Source organism: Malurus melanocephalus, unplaced genomic scaffold, assembly GCF_030028575.1.
Source record: "Malurus melanocephalus ecotype Western Australia unplaced genomic scaffold, MMel_1.1 scaffold_2199, whole genome shotgun sequence".
Taxonomy (NCBI): Eukaryota; Metazoa; Chordata; class Aves; order Passeriformes; family Maluridae; genus Malurus; species Malurus melanocephalus.
Genome location: NW_026625431.1, coordinates 1 through 1,169, shown reverse-complemented (window position 1 = coordinate 1,169; position 1,169 = coordinate 1). Strand labels below are relative to the sequence as shown.

The window sequence follows — 1,169 nt, the reverse complement described above, 5'->3', positions numbered from 1 at the left end:
GGACATTGGGGGACTTGGTGCCACCCCCCCGCGCTGACCTCGCTCCGGGCCACGAGAAGCCACCGGGGGCCGCGGTGTCGCCGGGAGCGTGGGGACGGTCACCAGGGCCCCCCGCGCCCCCCCAGCGCCGCTCCCTGCCCGGCAGAGCTGCAGATGATGGTGGAGCATCACCTCAAGCAGGCGCAGGGCGGMGACGACGACGAAGAGGTGGCGGCCACCGCCCGCTGCCACCGCGGCGACCCCGAGCACCGCCACAGCCCCGGCGGCTCCTGCCCGCTGGCCGCGCCCCAGAGCGGCCACCGTGAGTTGGGGGGCTCGGGGAGGGGCTGCGGGGACAGCGGGGGACGCTGAGGTGACACCCCCCGTGCTGTGACACCCGCAGGGACCCCCGGGGATGGCACCCCCCAGGCCGGGACCCCCCGGGCCGGGACCCCCGGGACCGCGCGGCGCGGGCGGGCGGAGGACGGGAGCCATCGAGAGCCCGGGGCCAGCGCGGCCAGCGGGCAGTAGGTGAGGCTGGGGACACTGGGGGGGACAGGGGACACCGGGGACACTGGGAGAGCTGGGGACAGGGGACACTGGGGGCACTGGGAGCGCTGGGCAGGGGCGCTGCGGGCACTGGGACACCGGGCTGGGGCAATGGGACAGGGTACTGGGACAGTTGAGGGACACTGGGATAGCACTGGGATGGCACTGGGACACTGGGATGGCACTGAGATGGCACTGGGACACTGGGATGGCACAGGGACACTGGGATGGCACTGAGATGGCACTGGGACACTGGGATGGCACAGGGACACTGGGATGACACTGAGATGGCACTGGGACACTGGGATGGCACAGGGACACTGGGATGGCACTGGGATGGCACTGGGATGGCACTGGGATGGCACTGGGATGGCACTGGGACATTGGGATGGCACTGGGATGGCACAGGGACACTGGGATGGCACTGGGACACCTCTGGGAAACTCCCGGCCCCCACCCAGGAACGGGGACAGTGACACGGGCAGGGTGGCCCTGCTGGGACAGGACAGGGACAGGAGGTGTCTCCTCCCCCCCCCCGCGGGTCCCCAGCGCTGTCCCTTGTCCCCAGGTGTGGCCGCGGGAGCCGGACGCCAGCGGAGACTTTTTTATTCCATTTTCTAAGATTTTGGGGCTGCCCAGAA

The 1,169-nt window shown here is 71.0% G+C and overlaps 1 protein-coding gene across 1 annotated transcript; it reads left to right on the top strand.

Annotated features, from left to right (window-relative positions):
* Positions 1-1,163, top strand: LOC130587648 (protein phosphatase 1 regulatory subunit 1A-like; the record flags this gene model as incomplete). The annotated part of the gene is made up of 3 exons (XM_057388625.1): positions 1-301; positions 383-510; positions 1,097-1,163. Coding segments are annotated over 2 exons (429 nt in total), but the record flags the coding sequence as incomplete, so codon positions are not given.
* Positions 1,164-1,169: the final 6 nt, after the last annotated feature.